A 26,200-nucleotide genomic window follows, 5' to 3' on the forward strand; every position below is an offset into this window, starting at 1 on the left:
ACCCCCCATAAGACTGCACACACTGATGTGCTGCAGTTTACACACACCATTGGTTCAGTGCACCTGCACCTTTCCTGTCGGTTAACTGTGCTTTGCCATTGACTTCTATTGTATCTTGCGGGTGTGATGAACTTTCTGAAAGTGCACCCAAATGCCTGCATTCAGGAGGTTTGGTGTGCTTTCAGAAAGCACACCAAACCCACAGGAAATAATAGAAGTGTGCTTCCCTAGTTTGAGGCTGAGGGCCATATCATATCTAATATTTATATCAGTTAAACTTCCCCACAGTGGGACTCATTTATATAAACTAGACTTTATAAGTTGGCGTTCATTTATGTAATTTCAAAGCTAGCCTGATGAATACAATACTACTCTTTGCCTACATACCATTTCCCACTAGTTCTGATGTAGATCATTATCATTTTCAAACTGATGTAAATTGGGGCCCTTGGGATCAGGAGTCTGAGCTGTTCTGTCAGCACATTTACCTAGCCTAGCCATCTATGTCTCGAGTACAAGAGGATTCTAAGGCATTCCCAGGTCAGTTGGGGATGTTACACGTTACAAACATATTCAGGGTGTAACATGTTACAAAAGGACTGGCCCGCGCTCCCCCCACCCCCTGATCCCCCATTGGGACAGCTAGTGGGAGATCTTCTTCCCCTGCTAGCTGTCACAATTTGTTAAAAAAAAAAGTGACTGTGTGGTGCTCCGCCTGCCCGGCCGCATCACTCTTTCACAGTATTCTGAGATTGGGAAAACTACAAGTTCCGACAGCCTTTGCGGCTGTTGACTTGTAGTTCTCAATGAACCATCACGGTGCTGTTGAGCACTGTGGTAGTTCATTGATTCTTCCTGCAAGAATGTATCTGCTCACTCGTAGAGGTATGAGCACACAGATACAGTGACAGGTCTGCAGGAGTCCTGCATGGCACCAGCGATTTGCTGATCGCTGGTACAATGCTTTCAAGGCTCCCAAAACAAAAAAGAGTAAATGCACAATTTTTACCTGCAAAATGTGCATTTATTATTTTTTGTTTAAAGGTGAACTTATCCTTAAGGAAAGTGAGTGGCCCAGTGGATAAATTATTCATTTGTCCCATTGTGGTCAGATGTGGGTTCAGAAACAATGGTTTATAGTACAGATGCAACCTACTGTAAATGTAGAGCTATTTATCATCCATCGGGGCAAGATAAGGGAACCATAGTGTTGCTAGTGTAAGGAAGAAAAGTAGTTACACTTACAAACCATTCATACCTTATTTTCAGTGCAAGAGGTGACAGAGGAGAGCCGGGAGCTGTTACGACAAGCTCTGGAGGAGGCTGAAGAGGAACTGAAGAAAAAATTTGAGTTGATCCGTGAGATTCGAGCCATGGAGTCAGTGCCGATCATCAGACACAAGTTTGTGGATTTAACAGAGGTGAGTGATGAAGAAAACTATTAAATGTATGCAACATCGTGACATCAAACAATTTTCTCTGTGACCTCAAATACTGTGATAGTCTGTTTTTCGTAAACTGTCAACTTAGTATGGCATGTTGTAAATGGTGTTATGTTCTACAACTTCATAACTTTTCTAGAGATGCCCCCATCCTTTCAATCACTTTTTCCTAATCTATCAGACTTGACCTGGTTTTTCATACATGTAAACGGTCCCCCAAAACCCACTTGTAGAAGAATTCATTACCCTTCTTTCTCTTTACTTCAACCGTTTATCTCTGAATAACGGTCTTCACAGCACCTCCAGACATTGTCATCAGCCTTATCGATTGCATTTAGTACCCTCCACCTCTTGTATGGCAAGTCCTTTCGGAAAGGAAACTTTTTCTCTATGGTTCATATTTTGCATCTTGTCTGGAAGTTTGTAATTCGGACATTCTATCATCTGATGTGTGTATGTTAATGGTTCATGAATACAGCATAACAACAATATAACACTAGCAAGAACCATTTTGCCCATTTGTTGTGTTGCTAAAGGATTCATGATAGAAATCTTCCATCCCTTTTAGACTGCAGGATATCGGCTGAACTGTGAGATGTCCATAGCAGAGCTCCATGAACGTCTGTCCCTACTGAAGGAGGCTCAGAGGAAAGCAGAGGAGGAGAAGAGGGATCAGATCCTGGAGGAGAAGCAGACCAAACAGCAGCTCCTTCTGGACACCTTGGAGCAGATCTCACTGCACAGGGCAGCTATGGGGAAAGCAGCTCTTCTCAGGTTAGTGCAATGCCTTGACCTTTCTCAAATGGATATAATATTGATTATGCAAAATGGGTCTGATTCATATACCCAGGGCTTGAACAACTGAGGCACTAGGTCTTTTAATATCTACCCTCTAGGGTTTAAATCTTCAATTTTCTTGCAAACCAATCTTTCACGACATTCAGTGCAATCAAGCCAAACCATGCTTGGCAGGTATTTTCTGAAGAGGTTTACACCTTCACTTCACAACTTTGTAACTTAGATAACTGGAATAGCTGGATAAAGGCTTGGGCTTCTTACGTGATCTGTGTAAAGGAGCCAAGCGCATTGTAAACTGAAATTCCCCTTTTGTTTTCAAGTCTGCACTGGAAAAAGAAACAAAACTAAAGCAGGAAAAGATTCCTGTGTTGGAGAAAGGTGGAAACCTTAAAGAATTCCAGATATGGATATTTTTTACATACTGTAGTTACTTTAGACCCGCTTGGACCAATGGAACTATGTATTCACCACACCTGGCCAATATGCCCCTGGAACCTGGAAATTGCTGAAGAAGACACCTCTGCTCCAATGATCTCCACTTGCTTTTGGGTCCCATGCTGAGTGGCTGCCCTACTGCATTCAGAACACATGAGGTTTAGCTGCTCTGCACCAGCTCCATTCAGGGAATGCTTTGTATCTTTTGAATGAATGCAAAGTGTTCTTAGATTGGACAAGGTGGAGAGCTCTTACAATAGGCTTAACTTTTTTGCACAGGTCAAAGCACAGGTTTGCATTAAAAGCTATTTAGCATTCTTCAAAGTAAACCTTTACCCAGATCATGCACACTAAATATTTTGAACAAACAGTATCTCTGTATCTATTAGCATTGAAGGGAAATTCAAAATTCATGTTCAAACTTCACAAGACAGGCATTGAAATCTTAGCTTTTTTTTCAAAGATCAGATCTTGGTATCCTGCCAGCCCTCTATTGTAAAAAACCAGCAGGTGTTTCTAAGCCAGTGGTGGTCAACCTTCTTGAAGGAATTAAAAAAATAACATATTAAAAAAAGAGAATGTACATTTATTATTTATTATTTGCATTTGCGCCTGCAGAACATTGCAACTGAGATCAGTGGAATGTGGGTGCAATATATAGGATCCTGCAAACTATTCCTAAGACTGCAGTGATGTCACACAAGTCTCCCTGCTGGGGTGGTAGATTGGACTTGTAGTCTCTCTATTCACTCTCTATTCACAGGTAACCGTGAATGGATAATGGGGCTGTGTGAAGATGAACTCTGTGGTTCAGGTAAGCAGGTGCCCAGGTAAGGCCCCTGTCATCCCCAAAGGGCCACACAATATTCAGTGAATGTAATGCTACAAGAAGCTGTCAGGGAAGGCAGACATACAAAAGGAAATGGTCAGAGACAGCAAATATGCTATAGAAATATTTGTACACTGTGGACATGTTTAAGGAGACATAGATGGGAGACACCCTTATATGAGGCTGCAAGAATTCACTGCCAATACAGTACCTTTACAATTTACCGCTTACATATTTGTGCCCCACTACAGCCCCCTTACATGTTACTAGTGCCATAGTTAACATTTCTCTCAGCAAAAACCATTTAAAATCCATTTAAATCAGTGGAATAATAAAACCTAAAAAGAACAAAGGGATGCGCAGTGCAGGAAAAAAAGTAAGATGGTGTGAATGAAATAAACCAAACCATTTAACTACTAAAAGTCATTTACTGACATGATCCTAGGTAAGAAAAACACAGACTTCTGCAAGCAGGGGCCAAAGGGCCACATGCAGCCCCTGGGCTACAGGTTGGGAACCAGGGTTCTACGTTGTTAGAAACAGACTGAATCCCACAATTAGTGTCTTTGCTGTGTGGATCTTTGAGAAAGAATAACTTCACATGAAAAGCAGCTAGGGAGGTCAGTGATGGCTTGGTGTAAGAATACTGTACTAGCTGAGAGCTTTGACAGCTTCAAAAAACTTTTAGACATCTTCCTCAGTTAGTAGAATATACTGGGGGATGAGAATTGTTAGAGAATAAAAATCACACACATACATACACATTTGTTGAACTCGATGGACTTTTTTCAACCTTATAAACGAAATCACTAAAAATAGGTTCACTTCCATAGTCTGGGCACAGGTGCACACGTTAATCTACAAATAAATACAATTCTAGAAAGGTATAGTCTGTCCTAGAAAATATATCCTGCTACATAATTTTTAGGACACGCATTGCAGTGTAACTGGCAGAAAATGTGGACAGAAATGAAAAGTGTGAATTAGATGTTGACAAGAAATGATCTCAGTAATGTATTATGGAGAGACACCTGCAGAGGAGGCCTGGGCGTCTAGATAAGACATTTGCTCCGTGTCAGTTCGCGGTGGGTTAAAATATAGGAGGGCATTCAATAAAGCATTTGAAAACACTTTTCTGACAGTATGGTCCCTATTAACAGTCCTAAGCCTAATTCATCAAAGCCTTGTAACAGTTTCAGAAAGAGTTCTGACACATGCAATGGATTCAAGTAGCTCTTATGTGCTCCACCTTCATAATGTGTCGATTTGATTGTGACAAATTCAAACTTAATTACCGTTAGTTCATAGATAAGAAAACTGGAGAAAATTAGGACCAACTAAAAATGAGCGTACAGAGACAGGCCGGAGTTACCAGAGTGGAGTTTGATGTGTATTAACTATATTATTGTGTTGTGTTTTAAATTTATTGGTTCCTAGGACATAGTCTGTCACCATCATAGCAACCAATAACATGGGGCTGAACATGGACAGTGGGAGGAGCCTGACTGGGATACTGAGAGACTAGTCCCCCATCAAATCTGCCAGTCCTTGTGATTGATAGTGGACGGCACTGGATGGATTCCAGCAATACTATTAAGCTGTCTAGTACCCATGACAGGTGCAGTAGCTGAGCGGGGAGCACTGAGGACTGTCTGGTATGGACCCTCCCATTGGGCTTCCTGAGGCAAATTCTTGTACCCGTTTCCAACATTTGCCATGTGACAGAATTCCAGAGTGTCTATTCAGAATTCCAGGGAAATAGTCCAGTTTAGATACAGGCTTTTCTTCCATTAATAATGTTACTGGTGATGTTAGGGGTATCAGAGTAAAGGGGGCTGAATACAAATGCACGCCACACTTTTCAGATATTTATTTGTAAAAAACTTTGAAAACCTTTTATCATTTTCCTCCACTTCGCAATTATGTGCCACTTTGTGTCACATAAAATCCAAATAAAATACATTTACATTTTTGGTTGTGACATGAAAAAATGTGGAAAATTTCATGGGGTATGAAAACTTTTTCAAGACACTGTAATATTGAATGCGCCACCATTTGTTTAGGTAAATATATTTCTAAAGGTGCTATTGACATGAAATTGTCACTACGTGTCGGTAGCAATCCATGCATACAATGAAACCAAAACAAATAAGTTCAGAAATTCAGGTATGTGTAATAAAATGGAATAACACAGGGAAAAAGTATTGAACACATGAAGAAAGGGAGGTGCAAAAAATGCATGGAAATCCAAGACACCAGCTGAAATCTAACAGTAATTAGAAGCCAATCTTGCCCCTTGTCAGTGCAGAGTAATATCAGTTGGTTCAGTCTCAACTGATGACCTATAAAAAGGTGTCTCATTACCAAGGTGTCACACAAAAAACTACTCATGATGAGTAATAGGAAAGAGCTCTCTCAAGACCTTTGCACCCTTATTGTTGCAAAACATACTGATGGCATTGGTTACAGAAGGATTTCTAAACTTCTGAATGTTCTATGAGCACTGTTGGGGCTATAATCCGGAAGTGGAAAGAACATAATTTCTCCATAAACCAGCCACGACCAGGTGCTACTCGCAAGATTTCTTACAGAAGAGTGAAAATAATTATCAGAAGAGTTGTCCAAGAGCCAGTGACCACTTCTGGAGAGCTTCAGAAAGACCTGGAATTAGCAGGTACAATTGTTTCAAAGACAACAATAAGTACTGCACTCAACCGCTATGGCCTGTGTGCACGTTCACCACGCAATGCTCCATTGCTGAAGAAAGAGCATGTTAAAGCTTGTTTAAAGTTTTCTGCACAACATTTAGGCAAGGCTGTGAAATACTGGGAAAATATAATCTGATAAGATAAAGCCAAAATTGAACTCTGTGGATGCCATAATACAAACCATGTTTGGGGGTCAAATGGCACTGCACATTACCCCAAAAAAAACCATACCAACAGTGAAGTTTGGAGGTGGGAACAACATGGTGTGGGGCTGTTTTTCAGCATACGGTACTGGCAAACTTCATGTCATTGAAGAAAGGATGGATAGAAAAATGTACCAAGACATTCTTAATAAAAATCTGCTGCCATCTACCAGGATGATGAAGATGAAACGAGGGTGGACATTTCAGCAAGACAATGATCCCAAACACAAAGCCAAGGAAACTCTCAGTTGGTTGTAAAGAATGGCCCAGCCAATCACCTGACTTGAATCCAATAGGAAATCTATAAAAACAACTACAGATCAGAGTTCATAGAAGAGGCCCACAAAACCTTCAAGATTTAAAGACTGTGTGGAAGTATGGGCCAAAATCACACCTGAGCAATGCATGTGACTAGTTTCTCCATATAGGAGGCATCTTGAAGCTGTCATTACTAACAAAGAATTCTGCACGAAGTATTCAATAAATTTCAGTTAGCATGTTCAATACCTTTTCCCTGTGTCATTCCATTTTATTACACGTAACTTAATTTATGAACTCATTTGTTTTGGTTTCTTTGTATGTATGGGTTGCATGGGTTGTTACCGACGTGGTGAAAATTTAATGTCAATAGAACATTTTGAAATATATTTACCGAGAAAAATGGTGACGTGTTCAATACTTATTTTACCTGCTGTGTATGTATGTGTGTGTGTGTGTATGTATGTGTATATATATATATATATATATATATATATATATATATATATATATATATATATATATATATATCTCAATGAACACAAGAAAAATAGAAAAATGGCCAAACTTTTGACAAAACTGAGTTTTATAGAACATTTGTTTAGCTTATTACATGAAAGTAAAGTTAATAATGTAATTTGGATTACAAAATCTTCAGTTTTACACTAATTAGTTGATGCAAAAATGAACACACCCCACAACAAAAGCTACTACATCTAGTATTTAGTATGACCTCCATGATTTGTAAGGACAGCACCAAGTCTTCTAGGCATGGAATGAACAAGTTGGCGACATATTGCAACATCGATCTTTTCCATTCTTCAAGAATTACGTCTTTTAGAGCCTGGATGTTGGATGGAGAGTGATGCTCAACTTGTCTTCATAATTCCCCATAGGTGTTCGACTGGGTTCAGATCAGGAGACATACTTGGCCACTGAATCACTTTCACCCCATTCTTCTTCAGAAGTGCAACAGTGGCCTTACTGTAGATGTGTGTTTTAGATCATTGTCATGTTGGAAAAGTGCACGGTGACCAAGGGCAGAGTGGTCATCTGTAAATTCATGATACTATCAATGAAATGCAGCTCCTTGACACCAGCAGCACTCATGCAGCCCCACAGAAGGACATTGCCACCACCATGTTTCACTGTAGGCACCATGCATTTTTCTTTGTACTCCTCACCTTTACAGTTTTGATGCAATCAGTTCCAAAAACATTTATCTTGGTCTCATCACTCCAGAGTACAGAGTCCCAGTAGTTATCTTTTTCAGCATGGGCTCTGGCAAATTCTAGGTTGGCTTTTTTGTGTATGGGCTTTAGGAGATGCTTCATTTGTGGACAACACCCATGCCCGCCATTCCTCTGCAGTGTACACCGTATTGTGTCAAACAATCACCCCAGTTTGGCTTTCTACTTCTTTAGCTAACTGCAGTGAACTTGCAAAGTGATTTTCTTCAACCCTTTTCATCAGAAGAAGCTCCTGTTGAGGTGTTAACTTCCGTGGGTGGCCTGGACGTCTCTGTGAGATGGTTGCAGTTCCATCTTTGTTACATTTTTGTATCACTTTTGCTACAGTATTCTGACTGATAAGTAAAGCTTTGTAGATCTTCTTGTAGCCTTCACCTTTCTAGTGTAAAGAAATTATTTTCTTTCTCAGGCCTTGTGACCTTTCTCTTCCATGTGGAGCCATTGCTGACAGCGTAAAATGGGAAGCGGTTTTCTTTGTTAAGTAACGCCCTTTTATAATCATCTGTCTTCTGGACACCTGTTTGATAATAATTAGACTCACTTGTAGCTGAATTCTTGCTAATTAGGATTTTGTTGTCTAAAATTTAGCTTTGCTCCTAAGACTTATTGGGGTGTATTCGTTATTGCAGCATGGTCTTGAATGAATTTGTTGGGAAAAATACTTTTTGGTGTATACAAATTAACAAATCTTGTTTGCAATCAATGGCCCGCATTTGTGAAAATGTTGATTCTGAAAGGAAAGTAAAGGTATTCTGACAAATCTGTTGGGGTGTACTCATTTATGCTGAGCAATATATAAATATATAATGCTCATAAAAATTGAAGGAATAGCATCAAGTCAAATAAACTCCTGGGATATTGATCTGGTCAGTTAAGTAGCAGAGGGGGTTGTTAAAAGTTTCTGCTGCTTTGGTGTTAATGAAATTAACAAGTGCACTAGGTGGGCAACAAAGAGACAACCCACAAAACAGGAATGGTTTTTACAGGTGGAGGCTGCTGACATTTTTTTCCCTACTCATCTTTTCTGATTGTTTTTCACTAGTTTTGCATTTGGCTAGGATCAGTGTCACTACTGGTAGCATGAGGCAATATCTGGACCCTACAGAGGTTGCACAGTCAGTCCAACTCCTCCAGGATGGCACATCATTACATTCCATTGCCAGAAGGTTTGCTGTGTCTCCCAGCACAGTCTCAAGAGCATGGAGGAGATTCCAGGAGACAGGCAGTTACTCTAGGAGAGCTGGACAAGGCCGTCGAAGCTCCTTAACCCATCAGCAGAACCAGTATCTGCTCTTTTGTGCAAGGAGGAAGAGGATGAGCACTGCCAGAGCCCTACAAAATGACCTCCAGCAGGTCACAATCAGAAACAGACTTCATGAGGGTGTCCTGAGGGCCCGACGTCCTCTAGTGGGCCCTGTGCTCACTGTCCGGCACCATAGAGCTCAATTGGCATTTACCATTGATCACCAAAATTGTCAGGTCCGCCACTGGCGCCCTGTGCTTTTCACAGATGAGAGCAGGTTCATCCACCACTGTTGTCTTCCGTGGACGTCCATGCTTTTTTATGTTGCTGAGCTCACCAGTGCGTTCTTCTTTCCTCAAAATGTACCAAACTGTTGATTTGGCCACTCCTAATGTTGCTATCTCTCTGGTGGATTTGTTTTATTTCTGAAGCCTTACAATGGCCTGAGAGTGTGCACTTTCAGCCCATATCCATTATATAACTATAGTCTGTTTTGGTAAATACTTGAAAAAAACTAAAATTGTGCCTGTGTCCAAATATATATGGACCTAACTGTATTTGTATATATATATATATTTGGATTTTTTCAGCGGCAACAATAGGGAATGCAGTTTCATCACCTCCGGGACTAAATGTGTTTAGTGGCAAGGGGTGCTGAGGCCTGCTGGAGGGTCCATTGATGCTGGTTGCTCTATTGTCGCTGGGTGGGGATCTGTTGTTTCAGGGGGGAGGTCTTTTATTGCTAGAGAGGTATGTTGTTGCTGGTGGGGGATCTATTGTTGCTAGGGAGTCAATCGTTGCTGGGAGGGATCTACTGTTGTTGGCTGCTGGAAAATATTTTGTTGCTTTTGGCCTTGTTATTGTTGTGCAGCTGTATTGTTCCTTGGATGGATCTATTGTTGTGGGGGCGGTTGTTTCTGGGGTGGACCTACTGTTGCTGGGGTGAATCTTTTGTTTACTGTTTTCTTGCTATCTTTAAAGCCTAACTCAGGGCAATTTTTTTCCCAATGCAGTGGGGCTGTGCCTACACTGCATGGGTTAACTGTTCATATTGTCTAAGGATGAACACAGAGGTTATACTCACTGAATCCTTCGATGCTCCGGAAAACGGTTCTCGCCTACATTCAGCGTTGGACTGTTCCTGATGACTTCATGTCCAGAGCCAGTCTATGGGTGTGATGACGTCAGGAACAGTTTACTGAACAAGACCACCAGATTGTTGGGGGGGGGGGAGCAGCAGAAGATGCAGGGACCAGTCTTATGCTGGGAAGATCAGAGAATTAGGTAAGTATATCTCGGCTCCCCAATCTCCAAAAAACGAGCAGTTAACCCATGCAGTGTGGGCACAGCCCCACTGCATGGGGAAAAAAGTGCCCGGATTCCATACAAATTACTTAGCACCACAAAATGATACTTGGTTCTGTATTCTCTAAAGGGGATGTTACTGGAAGGTACTTACACTCACCGGCCACTTTATTAGGTACACCTGTAACATAAATTGCTAATCAGCCAATCACATGGCAGCAACTCAATGCATTTAGCATCTAGACGTGGTGAAGACAACTTGCTGAAGTTCAAACCAAGCACCAGAATGTGGAAGAAAGGGGATTTAAGTGACTGAACATGGCATGGGTGTTAGTGCCAGACGGGCTGATCTGAGTATTTAAAACACGGCTGATCTACTGGGATTTTCATGCACAACCATCTCTAGGGTTTACAGAGAATGGTCTGAAAAAGAGAAAATATCCAGTGAGCGGCAGTTGTGTGGACGAAAATGCCTTGTTGATGTCACAGGAGAGTGGGCAGACTGGTTTGAGATGATAGAAGGGTAACAGTAACTCATGTCAATATGGACATGATCTCTGAGGAATGTTTCCAACACCTTGTTGAATCTATGCCACGAAGAACTAAGGCAGTTCTGAAGGCAAAAGGGGGTCCAACGCGGTACTAGCAAGGTGTACCTAATAAAGTGGCCGGAAAGTGTATATAGTGCTGTCAATTTATACAGCGCTTTACATTACATATATATTGTACATTAACATCAGTCCCTGCCCTCAAGAAGCATACAATCTAAGGTCCCTAACTCACATTCATTCACACTAGGGCCAATTTAGACAGTAGCTAATCAACCTATCAGCATGTCTTTGGATATATATTTATTTACTTTTAAAAGTGTTGTATTTGCTGTAGTTGATCCTATAAACATTTCGATGAACACAAGCAATCTGTGTGTGGCCACGTACAGAAGCTAATGCCATTTACTGATATACATGTAAGTTCCTACAACTGTACAGATCTGTAGATAATTGCAGTTGTGTATTCACAGTTGGCTAGAACATCACCGGAGCATGTAATCTATCATCATGCTGCTCATTGTCCTAAACTCACCAGTGGAAGAGCATCTCCATAGTTTTCATTATCATCTTCTGTAGCTGGGAACTAATTGGAATCATTCACTATAAAGGGGTTTCAGCAAAGAAACAATAAAAGGTTGACAAAAAGCATCTTGGCAGTTATTTTCACGTAAAACCCAATCCTTTGTATAAGTATACAGTCTTAAATACCTATCAAATAGCTGTAGCCCTTTCCACACAGAGACACATGGCCCCTAGTAATGTATATAAGGGGTGGGTGGTATGGTAATATGTTGGCACAGAGTGGGGCAGGACATTCACAGTGTTCTTGGTGAGTAGGGAAGAAGACCAACCCTGACAAGTCATGAATGTGTTCATGCACTGTGATGGTTATTAGCACCTGCTTTTGATTTTATAAGCCCTGTCTTCTATATTTTAAGCTCCACCCCCACATATATGCATTCTACAAAAGGCAGTTCTAGGAGATCCATGGGAAAGCATAAAAACATCCCACTCAGAATGCTCTAGTAGATTATAATTCATATTCCAGTAATTAGAATAAATAATTAAATGCATGCTGGGGCAAGCTAGAGTATAAATCAGTTCCGAAGTGCACCCTTTTTAAAGCTGCTCACAGCAGTTAGTGATAATTTATCTTGAATTTATCACAAAGATTTCCTGCCAAGTGTTTGCAATTCATAAAACCATGTATTATGTAACATTAAATCAACATTAAACTCAATGTATTTGCTAATAGGCCTGTGCTGTAAACTCGGCATATATCCCTGTATTCAGTAGTTCTTAGAATATGTTGTATCAGAGATGTAACAGTCAGGTATGCCTCATCTCCAGTTTGTTAGTCTCTTTATACTTCTCCAAAGTATGCAAATTTTCCAGTAGTTCAGGAGTACACTTGACTTGACGTGAACTTTTGCTTTGTCCACAGCCACCACACCAGCTGCTTATACTTTCCTTCCATTTGTGTTCCTGCTGATCTGTTCCACTATCTGAAGCGAAGAAAGTTAAGATGGCCGAGATGCATTGAAATTCATCCGGTTCAGCAGGGACTGGCCAGATTTCAATCTATCTATGGCCATTCCTGCTTGTGAAAAAAATATCTAATGATCAACTTCTTTTGAACAAGACTGCTGGCAAATTTGCATTCAATCAGTGCCTGCAGCAAACTGGCTACAGCTCTGATCCGTGTAATCTGATAGTGGAGGAGTCCTGCTGCCAGAATACAATAGCAGAGAGGATTCCTCCATCCACAATGCTTTTGGGGATGGGAGAATCTGTTTGTTTTTTTGTTTATTTCAATCAGACCACTGGATGATGTTAAAAAATAAATAGAGCCATTGCCCTGTTTAAGCTCCAAGACCCCTTTGGGCAGTGCCAATGCCTGAGTGGCTAGACACCACTATTCGGGAGGCACATAGCTTGAAGTATCAGGGATTTCCCCATAAAGGACAATACAATAGGTTTGCTTTAATGTCTCCCTCCCTATCAACACATACTCACTTGTCCATTGATCTCCACTCAGCTGCTGTCATAGAAGAAAACGCCCAGTACTTCCGGGTATGCGTAATCATGTAACTCTCTACTTCCTTTCATGTGGCAGCACTGGTTCTTGGTGAATGGCCTAGTGTTGTCTCATGGGGGGTGGGAGTCCTCAGACCTTTGTAAGCTCTGACTAGAGATGTGTGGAGCTTATACAGGAAAGGCAAGTATGTGCTGCTGGGGACTGAAACATTTTTTTTTAAATCAAAGAAGCTTAATGATATATAGAACATGAGACAAGCAGTGCCAGAGCAACTCAGTTAAAAAAAGAAGAAAAAAAATAGAGCCTGCAAGCCCATATTTACTCCATATTGAGATTCATAGAACAGTTATAGGTAGAGTTAATGCTGAACTCCACTATCAAAGCAACATACTGAGAGGTTGCAAAGACCATGGGCCTGAATGGGCTGATCAGTGGTACATACAGCAAAACAGTGGTCGTAATTATATATCGGCCACGGAGAATCCTGCCTACTTTTAGATCGTTTGGACACAGATCCATGGCATCTAACAGTGGGCCCAAAAGTTTTTCAAATTTGTTGGAACAGCCTGTGTGTTAGTACATGTATCTCCCCAATCTAAGGGTATCACCTATGCACTGCAGCCATTCCTTATGAGTATAGGGGTTCACAGACTTCCAATATAGTAGAATAAGCCTGCATGCCTGGAACATTGCTATTGCCTCCCTCGCATGTGTAGGTAATTGTAGAGTGTCAAATATAGTTGGTATATAGTGTGTAGGGTCATTCTGGATGGAGGCCTGAAACACTAAAGTGCACACAACTCCCTCCCAGTTTATATACAATAAGTGAATTAGATCTCCATTGTCCCGGCGACCTTCACTGCATGTGGGATCCTCAAGGATGCCCATCTCAAAGTGTTTCAAGGGAGTATAGTGAACTATATCTAGCTGTATAAGCTTTTGAGTTACATTGAAGGAACATACTGTATTTGTACCGCCTGAAAGGCCTTTCCACTGATTATCCTCTAAGGTCCCAACATCTGATTCCCACTGCCTTGTTACCATTAGGGAATGGTCTTTTAAGAACTCTGCCAATATGGCGTAGCATCTGGAAATAAATCCTTCAAAAGTTGTGGTATTCTTCATCAGGGTATGTTACCCCTGGGCTCTCACCACATGTTGCAGTTGGAAATTATAGAAGGACATATAGTGGGGGAGATGAAAATTATCATGAAGGTCAGTGAAATTACGTAGCGAACCATTCGTAAATATAGCATGTAGGTGGGTAATGCCAAAAAAGTCCCCACCCAGGGCCATACTGAATTTTGGGACCAAAGCTTTAAAGTATAACTGAAGGCGAAGTTTAGCTTTGGTTAGTGTAGAGGGGGATTAGACCACCTGTTTTATTGCTGTGTGTGCGCCCAATAGGGAGATTCACTGATTTTTCTGTTAGCAATGAGAGTGAAAGTGAAAGAAATCTCAAATTTTGGGTTGTCATCAGAACAGGAACAGAGGGAAACTCTTCCAGTGGGGACACTAGTTTTGGTGACAATCAGGGATTCCCTCACTTTGGAGGGATTTCCTCTCACTTTCTGGTTTGGCTATGGGACAGGAAGTAAAAGGAAATCTCCCCAATAGGACACATGGCAAAAAAAAAACTGGCAGGGGTTATAACCCTCCTTTTACTCTCCCTATATTGAAAAATTGCTTTTCCGTTAGTTCTACTTTTAGGAAAACATGTTTTTTTGTCCTGCAGGGCAAAGTGCAAGCTTGCTTTAAGGCATTCCAAAACACATAATAATATTTCATCCTTGTAAAGCACAGGGTCCCCAGAGCTGTTGGAGCAGCATATAGCATCGTGCACAGCAGGAAAGGTCATTCTCATTTTTCTTTACAGCTTTTGTCTTCGGTATATAGCATCAGGGTTGTCTTAAGTGCTATTGCAGCTCATAGAATCACTGCCATGATTATACCCCAACATACATGTAGCTAACTTGAGCCACTGGCTTTATGCTACAATAAAATAGCTGGATCACCAATTCTGACTCTAGCAGAATTATCCATTGACCCTCATTCCCCCTGAACCTCATTCCTGCTACACTTCCTGAGACTGGTCCTCATAGTTTAATAACTAAAGATTTAAGGATGCATTTATACAAAAAAAAAAAAAAAATCTATATATATATATATACACATATCTCTTTGTCCTCTGTCTGCATATACATTTGTTCTGTGCAAATGGGGTCAAGAAACAAGTGTTAGTAGGCTATTTTCTCTCCAGGTCAAATGTTCTTCATATTGAATAAAGTGAAATACTGCATTATGGCCACTAGATGGACTATCATAGTATAAAAGTACTGCATGTATTTCCTATGATCATTAGCTCCATCTAGTGACTATAATGCAGCATTATACTAATTCACTCTATTCCAGGGATGTCAAACTGGTGGTCCTCCAACTGTTGCGAAACTACAAGTCCCATCATGCCTCTGCCTTTGGGAGTCATGCTTGTAACTGTCAATCTTGCAATGCCTCATGGGACTAGTTTGGCAACAGCTGTTAGGCCGCCAGTTTGACACCTGTGCTCTATTCTGTATGAATGAAAATCAATTAACCTGGAGAAAAAATAGCGTAATAACAATCGTGTTTGCCCTCAATTCCACAAAATAAATATACGTGCAGGTTCATAGGACGAATAGCTCTGCGATTTTTTTCATAAATTCACCCCACCAATATATATACCGTATTTTTCGCTCCATAAGACGCACCTGACCATAAGACGCACCTAGGTTTTAGAGGTGAAAAACAAGAAAAAAAAATATTCTGAACCAATGGACTGCAGACATAGTACAGGGGATGACCAGAGACTGCGGACATAGTACAGGAGATGACAAGAGACTGCAGACACAGTACAGGGGATGACCAGAGACTGCGGACAGTACAGGGGATGACCAGAGACTGCGGACACAGTACAGGAGATGACAAGAGACTGCAGACATAGTACAGGGGATGACCAGAGACTGCGGACAGTACAGGAGATGACCAGAGACTGCAGACATAGTACAGGAGATGACCAGAGACTGCGGACAAAGTACAGGGGATGACCAAGAGACTGCGGACATAGTACAGGAGATGACCAGAGACTGCAGAAACAGTACAGGAGATGACCAGAGACTGCGGACACAGTACAGGAGATGACCAGAGACTGCGGACACAGTACAGGAGATGACCAGAGACTGCGGACACAGTACAGGAGATGACCAGGGACTGCGGACACAGTGCAGGAGATGACCAGAGACTGCGGACACAGTACAGGAGATGACCAGAGACTGCGGACAGTGCAGGGAATGACCAGAGACTGCGGACAGTGCAGGGAATGACCAGAGACTGCGGACAGTGCAGGGAATGACCAGAGACTGCGGACAGTGCAGGGAATGACCAGAGACTGCGGACAGTGCAGGGAATGACCAGAGACTGCAGACAGTACAGGGAATGACCAGAGACTGCGGACAGTACAGGGAATGACCAGAGACTGCAGACAGTGCAGGGAATGACCAGAGACTGCTGACCTTTGGGGAGGGAGGGGGAGCGGGTACCTGAATTTGACAGGTACCCGCTCCCACTTCCGCGGAGTTGCCTTCCCTCTTCTTCCCGGGCCGGCTTCTGTGACAGCCGGGTGCCCACTGCGCAGGTGCAAGAAGCGCTTCGCTTTGTGAATGGCCCGGCGCCTTCTGTGACCTTTCATGTGTCCCAGAAGACACCGGATCATTCACAAAGCGCAGCACATGCGCAGTGGGCACCCGGCTGTCACAGAAGCCAGCGCGGGAAGACTGTGCAGCGCTGGAGCGAGGAACAGGTAAGGCCCTGCAGGGGAGAACAGCTGAGCGGCCGGCCCGGTATTCTGACATGGTGGCGGCAGAAATACCGGACCGGCCGCTTTACATTCGCTCCATAAGACGCACTGACATTTTCCCCCCTTTTTGGGGGGGAAAAAAGTGCGTCTTATGGTGCGAAAAATACGGTAAATATTATACACGATTCCGCTTTTACAAGATGCAAGCTATTTACTTCATCTATTTGACTTCATCATCAGCCAGCAGTGACCCGCATCCTCAGGTGTTAAACTCTTATGCACATTACTTATGTTACAAGGTATTAAAACACACTCAATTTTAAAATATCCAGCAGAAAAATCACTCCATTACCTGATTTATTTACCAGTGGCAGCATAATTACCTCATTTTCCAGACAGCTAATTTACATGCAGACACGGTGCAGCTGCACTAATAAATGCTGTTCAAGATGCAGGAGTGACTTATTTACATGGCACAGCTGCAGCGACAGCGTCCTTTTACCTGAATGTTGTATCTCTGGTGGCAGAACCACAATCTAAGCTAAAGAGCTAGATCTGTGATTTTACTTATATTATTCGCCCCATTCCCATCTTATTTTTAAAGCTGTATTAAACCCACAAACAAAAATGTAACATAGTGCAGTTTACCAGTCCTTAGGCGTGATGGTTTTCTTTTTTTTTTTAGGCTTTTTTGTTCTCTTTATTTCAGTTGGTCCCCAGAACTATCTAGCTTCAAAGTGATTTTTTTTATGTGTCAATAACATTTATCAAACACATTTGAATTAAATGAATGTATAATATTTTGGGAACATCTGTGTGATACTAGTAATTTTTTTGTATCGCTAGAGGAATTATAGCGAGGAGAGCTTGCTATTGGAGTGTCCTAAGAAATATAAAAGTTAGGAGATTTTATTTATTTTAGGTAATTATATAGCGCCGTCAATTTATGCAGCCCTTTACATATATTTTATACTTTTACATCAGTCCCCACTCCCGAGGAGCGTACAATCTAAGGTCCCTAACTTACATTCATACATATACATACTAGGGCCAATTTAGACAGGAGCCAATTCACCTACCATCATGTCTTTGGAGTGTAGAAGGAAACTGGAGTACCCAGAGGAAACCCATGCAGGCGATGACTCACATATGGTAATATAGCTTTTGAATATACTTACTCTTTATTTTGCATAATTGCACTGTTGTGCTTAAAAAATAGTATCTCATAATAAAGGGCTTGAAAAAGCCGCTCGCCAAATGCGAGGAGAAATTCCTCTGTGGCGAGCGGCTGCAAGCGGTGAGCACAGATGAAGCATGGAGCGACTGCACCTGAGCTCCAAGCCTCATTGTGAAGCCAAGTTCTGGTTTACAACTTCCGGTTTCTGCGGCACCACCGCTGAGGGGACAGGTGCAGGAGAGGTCCGCTCTCCTACGCTGAGAGGAGACATCCTCTCCACCGCCGCGGGTGACTCGGGGGGACAGTAAGTACTGTATACAACATGTCCTATCACTATAATGGAGTACAGGGGAGCTGGGATATACATTACTGTATACACGTCATATCACTATAATGGAGTACAGGGGAGGGGGGATATACATTACTGTATACATGTCATATCACTATAATGGAGTACAGGGGAGCTGGGAAATACATTACTGTATACATGTCATATCACTATAATGGAGTACAGGGGAGGGGGGATATACATTACTGTATACATGTCATATCACTATAATGGAGTACAGGGGAGCTGGGATATACATTACTGTATACATGTCATATCACTATAATGGAGTACAGGGGAGCAGGGATATACATTACTGTATACATGTCATATCACTATAATGGAGTACAGGGGAGGGGGGATATACATTACTGTATACACGTCATATCACTATAATGGAGTGCAGGGGAGGGGGATATACATTACTGTATACATGTCATATCACTATAATGGAGTACAGGGGCGCTGGGATATACATTACTGTATACATGTCATATCACTATAATGGAGTACAGGGGAGGGGGATATACATACTGTATACATGTCATATCACTATAATGGAGTACAGTGGAGGGGGGATATACATTACTGTATACATGTCATATCACTATAATGGAGTACAGGGGAGGGGGGATATACATTACTGTATATATGTCATATCACTATAATGGAGTACAGGGGAAGGGGGGATATACATTACTGTATACATGTCATATCACTATAATGGAGTACAGGGGAGCTGGGATATACATTACTGTATACATGTCATATCACTATAATGGAGTACAGGGGAAGGGGGGATATACATTACTGTATACATGTCATATCACTATAATGGAGTACAGGGGAAGGGGGGATATACATTACTGTATACATGTCATATCACTATAATGGAGTACAGGGGAGCTGGGATATACATTACTGTATACATGTCATATCACTATAATGGAGTACAGGGGAAGGGGGGATATACATTACTGTATACATGTCATATCACTATAATGGAGTACAGGGGAGGGGGGATATACATTACTGTATACATGTCATATCACTATAATGGAGTACAGGGGAGCTGGGATATACATTACTGTATACACGTCATATCACTATAATGGAGTACAGGGGAGGGGGGATATACATTACTGTATACATGTCATATCACTATAATGGAGTACAGGGGAGCTGGGAAATACATTACTGTATACATGTCATATCACTATAATGGAGTACAGGGGAGGGGGGATATACATTACTGTATACATGTCATATCACTATAATGGAGTACAGGGGAGCTGGGATATACATTACTGTATACATGTCATATCACTATAATGGAGTACAGGGGAGGGGGGATATACATTACTGTATACACGTCATATCACTATAATGGAGTGCAGGGGAGGGGGATATACATTACTGTATACATGTCATATCACTATAATGGAGTACAGGGGCGCTGGGATATACATTACTGTATACATGTCATATCACTATAATGTAGTACAGTGGAGGGGGGATATACATTACTGTATACATGTCATATCACTATAATGGAGTACAGGGGAGGGGGGATATACATTACTGTATATATGTCATATCACTATAATGGAGTACAGGGGAAGGGGGGATATACATTACTGTATACATGTCATATCACTATAATGGAGTACAGGGGAGCTGGGATATACATTACTGTATACATGTCATATCACTATAATGGAGTACAGGGGAAGGGGGGATATACATTACTGTATACATGTCATATCACTATAATGGAGTACAGGGGAAGGGGGGATATACATTACTGTATACATGTCATATCACTATAATGGAGTACAGGGGAAGGGGGGATATACATTACTGTATACATGTCATATCACTATAATGGAGTACAGGGGAGCTGGGATATACATTACTGTATACATGTCATATCACTATAATGGAGTACAGGGGAAGGGGGGATATACATTACTGTATACATGTCATATCACTATAATGGAGTACAGGGGAGCTGGGATATACATTACTGTATACATGTCATATCACTATAATGGAGTACAGGGGAGGGGGGATATACATTACTGTATACACGTCATATCACTATAATGGAGTACAGGGGAGGGGGATATACATACTGTATACATGTCATATCACTATAATGGAGTACAGGGGAGGGGGGATATACATTACTGTATACATGTCATATCACTATAATGGAGTACAGGGGAGGGGGGATATACATTACTGTGTACAGTTTTTTATTTTGGACTATTTATTCTAAAGAAAACTGTAATTTCATAAGCTTTAAGGGGGCGTGGTTGGGGGGTTGGGGGCGGACCTGGGCAAGGTTGGGTGGGGCAACTGGTGGAGAGTAAGTTTTGTGACCAGCTAGTAGGTCTGGACTCGAAATTTTAACCCATTGTGTAATAAAATTGGCAAAGTTAGGCCACTAGGAGAAAAGGAAGGAGAATTAGTTATTTGGAAACATTTCTTCCTGGCAGCGTCTGATCATTGCATACTGCTTAGTAATATTAGATTAGTCCATCCGGTTTAGCATCATCAGAGCATTTCCTCGACTCTGGCGGTATTTTACCCCATTGCTTTTAAGCACAGCAATTATTAGGGCAAAATGTTTTAAAAAATGAAACAGTGGGGCAAAATTCTAATCTAATCCTGACACTCAACAGTAACTAAACACTTAAAGTGGAATTCCAGCATAATACTAACAAATGCTCCTTCACCCGCTACCGATGCTGTATAACGTGTATGAAAACGATCTGTATACTTACCTATTGTTAATCCGCCCTGGTCTGGTCACGTGATCCCCCATGGCAGTGAGTGGCAGCTGCAGGGAAGAGTGCTGACAACTGCTGGGCTATTGAAGCCTGTGAATGACATTTATTTATTACAGGTACTTATGGTATATAGCGCCGTCAGTTTACACAGCACTTTACATACATGGGCGGCACAGTGGCTTTGTGGTTAGCGCGTCTGCCGTGCAGTAAATGGGTCATGGGTTCAATTCCCAACCATGGCACCTCCTGCATGGAGTTTGCATGTTCTCCCTGTGCTTGCGTGGGTTTCCTCCCACACTTCAAAGACATGCTGGTAGGCTAATTGGCTCCTGTCTAAATTGTCCTAGTTTCATCCCTGGCCATGTGGGATCTCCTGCATGGTACGGGTTGGGGAAAGACCTGGCAACCTACCCTGTAAAATAATTGCTTACGAGTGACAGTCCATGCAATCGCCAAGGGTTGGATACGACTGAATGGATAGATAGGTAGATAGATTACATATATATTGTACATTCAGTCCCTAACCCTCAAGGGGTGTACAATCTAAGGTCACTAACTCACATTCATACATACACATACTAGGGCCTGTTTAGACAGGAGCCAATTAACCTACCAGTGTGTCTTTGGAGTGTGGGAGGAAACCGGAGTACCCAGAGGAAACCCACGCAGGCACAGGGAGAACATGCAAACTCCAGGCAGGTGGTGCCTTGGTTGGGATTTGAACCAACGACCTTAGTACTGCCAGGCCACTGTGCTGCCCATCACAGATCCTGGATGGCCAGCCATTGTTAAGGGTTTCCTCCTCTCCTCTGCAGCCAACATCTTCTGCTACTTTCTCTCCTTTGAAATCCTGCAGTGTTCTATGACATCAGAGTGAAATAAAGATTTGATATAACCATGATAGTTTCCAATGAATCCTTCTCCGCATCTTATCATCTAACCTAATCTGTAATTAACCAGGTGTTCATAGCATTATGTGATCACTTTACCTTACAGGTAATAAAAGATGGTTCTGTTTCACTTTTTAACCTGTTGGCGCCGACAGTACCCTCTCGGCGGCTGGGCCTTGACGCCAAGCAGCCACATATGTGCGCACCAAAAGTAAATAAACATGTGCTGAGAGCACGTGCCCTGCGTTTTCCTGACACATTTACCTGCACCTCATGGAAAGGTCCAAGCTACTTGTGATCGGGACCTTTCCGATCATGTGACCGCTGTGACACCCAATCACAGCGTTCACATGACCCTGAACCCCACCTCCCAGCCCTTTAAAGATAAGTTCACCTTTGGGAACATGTTACATGTTCCACCTGTTTTTAGGGTGGAACATGTAACATGTTCCCATAGCCGCAGCCGCGCCCGCCACCCTCTGACAGATAATACGGGGAGAAGTTTCCCTGTACTATCTGTCAGATTTGAAAACAGCGTGGCAGTTCGGGGCTCCACCCACACGGCCGCGTCACTCATTCACAGAGTTCTGTGAATGGGTGCCTACAAGTCCCAGCAGCCTAAGGCTACGTTCACACTAGAGTTGCGTGCAGGCGGCAGAGAGGCGTTTGGGAAGCGTTTTTACCGCTTCCCAAACGCCTCTGCCAATTGTGCACAATACAGCACATGGTGCTGTTCTAACGGGAGCGTTTGCGTTGCGTCACGGCAAAACGGACGCCTCTGGTCGAGTCAGGAGGCGTTGAAGCCCCCTATTCTAGTCTATGGTGCCGCTCCGCAAACGCCGTGTGGTTGCGACGCGGTTGCGGGGCGGTAACACCATTCAAACTGCATTATAGGCGTTTGCCTAGCAACCACCGCTAAACCGCACATGTGCGTTTGCGGAGCGTCTGCCAAGCGTTAAAAAACGCTCCGCAAACGCCGGACCAACGCTTGCCAAACGCTATAGGGGCGTTTGGCAAGCGTTGGTAAAACAGCCAAGTGTGAACGAACCCTTAGTGGCTGTTGGCTTGTAGTTTTCAATGAACTACCACGGTGATGGGGAGTGCTGTGGTAGTTCATTGAAGCTTCCTGTCAGTATATCTGCTTGACCGTACATCCCGTATGACAAGCAGATTATCTGACAGGTCTACAGGAGACCTGCATGACACCAGTGATCTATTGATTGGTGGTGCACTGCTTTAGAGTCTCCTTTGGACAAAAATAATAAATGCACATTTTTTTTACCTGCAAAAAAATGTACATTTATTATTTTTATCCAAAAGGTGAACTTTTATCCTTTAAGGAGTTTGGCATCAAGGGGTTAACTGACCTTTCCATCCTTGGATGATTTCATTCTGTCTGACTTTCACAAATAACAAATATGCCATTTTACTGAAAGGAGTAATCATCTTATTAGGCACAGCAAGTGTTCAGATGCTGTCTACTGCAATGGAATGACCAAGAACAGCCATGAAGGACTGAGACAGGATGGAATGAACAGATACTGCCTGACAAAATGGAATGCATGCTGCCAGAGGTGACAGAATGTGCAGATGGTGCCAAAAGGAATTTTATGATCTGATGCTGCCAGAGATTAAATGAGTGGATGCTGCAGGAAAAGCACCGAATGAATGAGAGGAGTGGAATAGCCAAACGGGACGGAATGAGCAAATAGTACTCAGATACAGCCAGGATGAAACAAGCATACAGTATATTGCCGGGGATAATGACATGAACATACACCGCCAGGGAGAATATGATGAACAGATACTGCCAGGGAAGATGGAATGAGCTGATACTGCCAGGGAGGGTGAAATGAACAAATACTGCTGGAGAGGATGGAATGAACAGACACGGCCAGGAAAGATGGAATGAACAGATACAGCCAGGCAAGATGGAATGAACAAACACTGCCTGGGAGGATGGAATGAGCGGATACTGCTGGGGGGATGGAATGAGCAGATAAAGCCAGGAAGATGGAATGAGAAGATACTGCCAGGGAGGATGGAATGAGCAGATAAAGCCAGGAAGATGGAATGAGCAGATACTGCCAGGAAGATGGAATGAGCAGATACTGCCAGGTAGGATGGAATGAGCAGATACTGCCAGGGAGGTTGGAATGAGCAGATACTGCCGGGGAGGTTGGAATGAGCAGATGCTGCTAGGAGATGAGCAGATGTTGCCAGGAAGATGGAATGAACAGATACTGCCAGGGAAGAAGGAATGAACAGATACTGCCCTGGAGGATGGAATAAGCAGATACTGCCAGGGAGGGTGGAATGAACAGATACTGCCATTTTGGATGGAATGAACAGACACTGCCAGGAAGATGGAATGAACAGATACTGCCAGTGAAGAAGGAATGAGCAGATACTACCCTGGAGGATGGAATAAGCAGATGCTGCCAAGGAGGATGGAATTAACAGATACTGCCAGGGAAGGAGGAATGAACAGATACTGCCAGGAGGATGGAATGAACAGATACTGCCAGGGAGAGTGGAATGAATAGATACAGCCTTGGAGAAAGGAATGAGCAGATACTGCCAGGGAGGGTGGAATGAGCAGATACTGCCAGGGAGGGTGGAATGAACAGATACTGCCAGGGAGGGTGGAATGAACAGATACTGCCAGGGAGGGTGGAATGAACAGATACAGCCTTGGAGAAAGGAATGAGCAGATACCACGGAGGAAGGAATGAACAGATACTGCCAGGGAGGAAGGAATGAACAGATACTGCTGTGGAAGATGGAATAAGCAGATACTGCCAGGGAGGGTGGAATATAGAGATACTGTCAGGGAAGAAGGAATGAACAGATACTGCCAGGGAGGAAGGAATGAACAGATACTGCCAGGGAGGAAGGAATGAACAGATACTGCCAGGGAGGAAGGAATGAACAGATACTGCTGTGGAAGATGGAATAAGCAGATACTGCCAGGGAGGGTGGAATGAAGAGATACTGTCAGGGAAGAAGGAATGAACAGATACTGCTGGGGATGATGGAATAAGCAAATACTGCCGGGGAGGATGGATCGAGCAGATACTGCAAGGGAGGGTGGAATTAACAGATACTGCTGGTAAGGGTGGAATGAGCAGATATTGCCAGGGAGGGTTGGAATGAACGGATAATGCCAAGGAGGGTGGAATGAGCAGATACTGCCAGGGAGAATGGAATGAGAAGATATTGCCGGGGAGAGTGAAATGAACAGATACTGCTGGGGAGGATGGAATGAGCAGATAATGCTGGGGAGGATAGAATGAGCAGAAAATGCTGTGGAGGATGGAATGATACTGGCGGGCAAGGTGGAATGAGCAGATATTGCTGGGGAGAGTGTAATGAATAGATACTGACAGGGAGGGTGGAATGAGCAGATACTGCCGGAGAGGATGGAATGAGCAGATAATGCCAGGGAGGATGAAATGAGCAGATACTGCCGGGGAGGACGGAATGAACAGATACTGCCGGGGAGGACGGAATGAACAGATACTGCCGGGGAGGATGGAATGTGCTGATGCTGCCAAGTAGGGTGTAATGAGCAGATACCACCAGGGAGGATGGAATGAGCAGATACTGCTAGGGAGGATGGAATAAACAGATACTCCTGGGGAGGATGGAATGAGCAGATACTGCTAGGGAGGATGGAATGAGCAGATACTCCCGGGAAGGATGGAATAAACAGAAACTGCAAGGCCTGATGGATTGAACAGACACTGTCAGAGAGGATGGAATGAACAAATACTGCATGGATGGTGGAAATAGAAAATAATTCTAGATGAGCAGGATGATCAAATACTAATAGAGAAGATGGAATCAACCTGAGAAATGGAATTAGGTAATCAAGCGTTGGCACTGTTTGCTCTTTCCTTACATAGGTACCTAAACATTTTCTATTATTTGGTCTTTCAATTCTTTTTGCTCCTTTTTTACATAATAAAAAAGTAGCTTTATTTCTGCAAATGTCGGGTCGATCAGACTGTCATCTAATAGTCTCTTGTTTAGCCAAGTAGGGCAATTTTGATAAGATAGACTTCAGGCCCACCAGGACATAGTGGCACCAGGAGTCTTCTATATCAGAGGTCTCC

The 26,200-nt window shown here is 42.7% G+C and overlaps 1 protein-coding gene across 2 annotated transcripts in view; it reads left to right on the plus strand.

Annotated features, from left to right (window-relative positions):
- The window catches only part of CFAP99 (cilia and flagella associated protein 99), a 158,776-nt gene that overhangs the window by 115,756 nt on the left and 16,820 nt on the right, over positions 1-26,200 (plus strand). For both annotated transcript variants that reach the window (XM_089691512.1, XM_089691513.1), the window contains 2 exons: positions 1,270-1,421; positions 2,011-2,216. In XM_089691512.1, coding sequence (XP_089547638.1) covers positions 1,270-1,421; positions 2,011-2,216 — 358 coding nt within the window. The remainder of the gene's footprint in view (positions 1-1,269; positions 1,422-2,010; positions 2,217-26,200) is intronic.

The sequence above is a fragment of the Staurois parvus genome, unplaced genomic scaffold (genome assembly GCF_062004578.1).
Source record: "Staurois parvus isolate SC_StPar_1 unplaced genomic scaffold, SC_StPar_1.0 ptg000564l, whole genome shotgun sequence".
Lineage (NCBI taxonomy): Eukaryota > Metazoa > Chordata > Amphibia > Anura > Ranidae > Staurois > Staurois parvus.